Here is a 5,218-nt window from a genome sequence, read left to right on the forward strand (position 1 = left end):
GTATAAATGAAAATTATGCAAATACACAATTTGCTCACTCAAATTAAAATAGTCAACATCTTTCAATATAATCGGCATATGACATTAGACACCACCTTGCAATAAGGGGTCGCTCTCTCACTACGTAAGGAAAGCCGTGCTTTAAATATTAGGGTTTAGGTTTTTCACGTTCAGCCGTCATCCCCTCCTCTGCCTAACCACGTTCGTTTGCATCCATGTTGGCGTATTGTGTTCTTTGTCGGATGTTCTCACAGTCTTATGGCTGTTCAAAAGGACTATGAGTTCATAGCATGACTCTTTTCACAATTGGATTGTGTTATAGTGTTCTTCTCGTCGGAGGTCTTTGCATTGAAGGTCTATGTGTTAGTTTGCTATTTTATTTTATCTTGCTCTAGCATTGGTCCTGCATGACTGTTTCAGACTCTCTTGTTAGTCTATGACATGTATGGTACTCTTGCCTACCCTGAGGTTTGTCCCTCAGAAAGATTTTAACAAAGTCATTGTTTCGTGTCGTTCTATGTACGTTACTTTGATTCTATGAATGAATTCCATTTCTCAAAAATAAAATAAAATAAAATAAAATTTCAATACAGTCAAAGCAAAATTGTTTTGTCTTACAATTGGAACAGTTTTGTCTTATCAACTCCAAACTTATTAAGGCTTGTCCTACAAAACCAAACTTTTAATTTTCGTCATTTCACAAAGAAAGTATTCGACAATCCATAAAAATTTATAGCAGCACCCAAGAGAGAGAGAGAGAGAGAGAGAGAGAGAGAGAGAGAGAGAGAGAGATAGAGAGAGAGAGAGAGAATTATTTAAATTTTAGATATTTCACCTCTTTCAATTTACAATTGTTCATAAGATTTACAGAATTTGTCTCCGTTAAATCGATCTCTCTGAATTTTCTTATTCTTAGTCGTATTATTCAACTACTCACAGTGGGGATGCTGTGGTTGAGGAGGATGGTGGGAAGGATTGGAAAGATAGAGATAAGGTAGGCATCAGTAAAATCGAAATAGGAGAATAAATGAGGCTCATTTTGGATTTCTAGAGATAGAGTTATGGTCTTCGGGAAAGCAATGGATGGAGTACTGATGAGGAAGGCAACAATATATAAAACCTTTCAATGCTATGGGGAGTTTTGGTCTTGGGTAAAGTCACGGTGGAGAAGGAATGTCTTTCAATGAAAAAGATATATTTTTCTCCTAAAACGAGGAGTTGATAAATTGAATAAATTATCATTTTTAAAAGTATATAAAACCTAAACGCTCAAAAAGGTTTTTCGTGTCCTATGAAAAGCACAATTAATCATGCTTTAAACTATAATAATTATTCTAACTAACATTGAGGTGACAAAATGTAAGTTTATATTAGTATTCGACACGAAGCTCATCCCCAAATTTAAATGGGCACAAACAAATTCAAATAAATTAACCCTACATTAAACTCAATAGAAAGAAAAAAAGAAAATTTCACAAACTAAAAGTGAAGAGAAAACAATAATAAAAAAATAAAGATGATTAAATGAGTTGATTTAATTAAAATGTGATAATATAATATGGAGTTTAGGAGAAAAATCCAAACACCTAGTTCTAAGAGGAGGGGTAAATTCTATTGTCTACACCAAGAAAAGAGTGAAAAGATAATTTTTAAGGTTTGTGAAAAAAAAAATATATATATATATATATATATATTAATAGTTATATTAAACTTTTTAGTAATGGGTTTGCAAGTCTTTGGAGGAGACGTGGGCTTTTCACTAGGTAGGGCCACATGTGGGTACAATATAAAAATACCATATCTACACTGGTTATCCAATTGATGCTAGAACAAAGTAAAAAATGTAAAATATTTGAAATAGTATACATATAGAATAATATTATAGTATTTATAATTAAAAAAAAACCTGAGTGGGGCCTGAGATTATATTGATAATTATAAAATAGTACAGATATACCATATCAACATATAATATTTTCATTCAAATTTTGACACATGTCCAATTTAAAAAAATAATTAATTACTTTATTACAATTGGACTTACTTAACTTTTATCTTGTAAAATAAAATTAAAAAAGTGTACGAGAGGATGTGTTTGTAGCAAATTCAATGGTGCAAGTGCGCAAAGATGTGTTGTGTTTGGGATTTGTGGATGTTGGGTTGGGCCCAAGTAACCTAAGGTGCTGTCATTGTGATCAATTAGAGAACAATCTTCTTCAATTTGATTTGGCTAATAAAAGACTTGGGTTCAAAATCGGATTCTAAGGTGAATTGTCTGCTGCGCATCAGATTTTGAAGAGGAAGAGCAAGGAGAGGGGTGGAACAGGATGGGGCTTATGGGTGTTTGGGTTGGGGACGAAGGGTTGTTGGAAAATTCTTTCTTTCTTTCTTTTTTATTTAAGTTTTTTATTTTTTTAATTTTATTTTAAAAGATAAAAGTTAAGTAAGTCTAACTGTAACGAAATAATTAATTTCTTTTCAAAAATACACACAAATCGAAATTTGAATGAAAATATTATACACTAACATTGTACATCCGTATTATTCTATTATTTCTCCCTCATGTGGCTCCGTCCCTAAATATATGTAACTTTTATTGCGTAGGCTGATAATTATACACAATTGTGAACGGAATATTATCCTCCAATAGCGTGAAGCACATGCAAAGATTCAAAAAGTCACATATGAACAAGAAATTAAAGTTTATAATAATGTCATTGAGTTAGAGTTTAGACTATTAAACGAGGAAATTAGAAAGAAAAAAAAAAGAAAAAAAAAAGGACCATTTAACACACTAAAGTCTTCGTTTTAAAAAAATACACCGAGACACAGACGCACACTAAAGTCTTGTTTGTTGACTCTAGACCATTTACAACATCACTCCAACATTCAAGTCAAAAGCACATTTCTTCATATGAAAACTCGCCGGTTTTACGTTCTTTTTAGGCCACCCAATCAAAAACTTTTATACACACGTTTGAAAATGCAACCAAATTAGAGATTTGACCAAAATTAATAACGTTCCCATAAGCAGATTATAGAAAGAGTTTAAATTTTATCCTATTTATACTATTTTCTAAGAAAATAATTTCCCACCATTTTTGTAATTAAAAATATAAAACAAATTAAATGACACGTTAAGAAAATTCTTTAAAACAAGAGAAAATGATTTCCATGAAGAAAGAAACAAGTCAACATTCAAACCTATTGAAAAAACCAAACAAGTATTCACACCAAAACCCAAAACCAAAACACAAACTCTCCGACTCTTGACTCTCAACTCCAAACACATAAAACACAATTTTCAGCTCCTCTCTCAACAAATCCATCTGAGAGGCTGCGTGAGGCACCAAAGCAAACCGCGAAACCATGTCTTCCTCCTCGCATCCAAATCCGATGCGCCTCCTAACAGACGAAGACGAGAGTGGTCGTCGGATTTATGATGAATTTCACAAAAACCCGTACGACTTGAACAGCAAGATCATGCTCACAGCCATCATCTCATTATCTGTCGTCGTTTTGTTAGTGATCGTGCTTCACACCTACGCAAGGTGTGTCCTCCGACGCCAGGCGCTTCGCCGTGCCTCCATGCGTCATCATCTAGGCTCGACCATGGCTCATGTCCACTTGGCGGAACAGCCCAAGACCGGCCTGGAGCCCTCCATCATTGCCGCCTTGCCCACTTTCGTTTTCACACGTGTGGACGGCCAGGACGACGGAGGAGCCAACGCAATAGAGTGCGCCGTGTGCTTGAGCATGTTAGATCATGATGAGATGGCAAGGCTGCTTCCAAATTGCAAGCATAGTTTCCATGTGGAGTGCATAGACAGGTGGCTGAATTCCCACACTACCTGCCCTATTTGCCGGACAGAGGCACAGCCGCGTCTCCAGCCCGAGCCACGGGAAGATCCCGTGGCAGGTGAGCCCACGGCTCCGCCTCTGGAGCCACCATTGAATTCCGCGTTTCCATCATATATGGAAGGGACATCAGATGGTGCTGCCCAGTCCAGCTCTGGTACTAAAGCGAATGGCTCGATTTCGAGGTTGAGTTCTTTCAGAAAAATGCTTAGCAGGGACAGATCTTCAAGAAGGATTCAATCTTGTGGCCAAGAGGATGGTATAGAAGATTTAGAGAGACAGTGAATATTGCATTAATTTTGCTATATATACTTGAATTAATTGTTACAATTTTGCTTTTGTTTCTTTTCTATTACAATTTGAGTGCTGCTCTTATTGCTATAGATGATTATAAACATTAAAGCTTTACTTGATTTTGATTGTTTGGCTCCGGTGGTTTTTTTTTTTTTTTTTAAATTGGAAAGTCTCTGTGTATACTCGATTGTCAAACGTGAAGGATATTGGATTGTTAGTTGTATTGTTTGTTGTTGTCTTTTACTTGGTCTGACGAAGACTTATTCGTGGTTTGGTAACCTAAAAATTAGTTAAGATGGTAATTTGAGGCTAGCATAATTAAGAAAGATAAACAAAAATAATTACGTATGTTCCACGTGAATAAGAAAAATTAATTAGCTTTTGGCTGGGGCCAGAGTATAAGTTTTTCTTAAGAGATACAGATTTCCAACCTTTTTGTGATTAAAAATAAAGATTTTCCATTTTTTTTGGGGATTCATTTTGATTTTCTGCAATAAAAGAGAATCCAATAGTAGCTGGTATGTTCGTGAATTATTATAATATATGGCAGGATAATCTAGACTCCAGCCGAAGGAGAAACACTTATGTGTAACGGGGACAGTTTGTGATTGATTAGGGATAGCAAAACAATGTTATTCCCGTTTCACACAAGTGTTTTTTTTTAAACGAACATCTAAATAAAATTTTATAAATCAAACAAGTTTATTGGCATAACGAGCAAATATAACACAAAGAAGTACAAAATACAAATAACTACTAAACACATATTGTCCAACTTAAAATATATATGTTCATTGCATAATCCAAACAAATTGCATTTAAAAAAAAAAGAAAAAAAAAAAAGAAAGAGCTTTGCCTAGTGAAGTGGATAAAAAATAAAAATAAAAATTATCTCAACAAATTCCATAAGAAAAATCCCCAAAATTTAACACACAAACTTTAAATCATAACAATTTAACAATAACAATTAAATTTAGATATTGAATAAGAAGAAGAGAGAAATTTACCAAGACTGAAGATCCCATTGAAAATAGGTTGATAAAATTTTGCGGGATGAGAGCCACTT

The 5,218-nt window shown here is 34.3% G+C and overlaps 1 protein-coding gene across 1 annotated transcript; it reads left to right on the plus strand.

Annotated features, from left to right (window-relative positions):
* Positions 1-3,256: 3,256 nt before the first annotated feature.
* On the plus strand, positions 3,257-4,275 carry LOC117622756 (E3 ubiquitin-protein ligase ATL41-like). Its single transcript, XM_034353523.1, has one exon. It carries the CDS (start codon positions 3,370-3,372, stop codon positions 4,141-4,143), a length of 774 nt encoding a protein of 257 aa, XP_034209414.1. The 5' UTR covers positions 3,257-3,369; the 3' UTR covers positions 4,144-4,275.
* Positions 4,276-5,218: the final 943 nt, after the last annotated feature.

Source organism: Prunus dulcis, chromosome 3 (genome assembly GCF_902201215.1).
Source record: "Prunus dulcis chromosome 3, ALMONDv2, whole genome shotgun sequence".
Classification (NCBI taxonomy): domain Eukaryota; kingdom Viridiplantae; phylum Streptophyta; class Magnoliopsida; order Rosales; family Rosaceae; genus Prunus; species Prunus dulcis.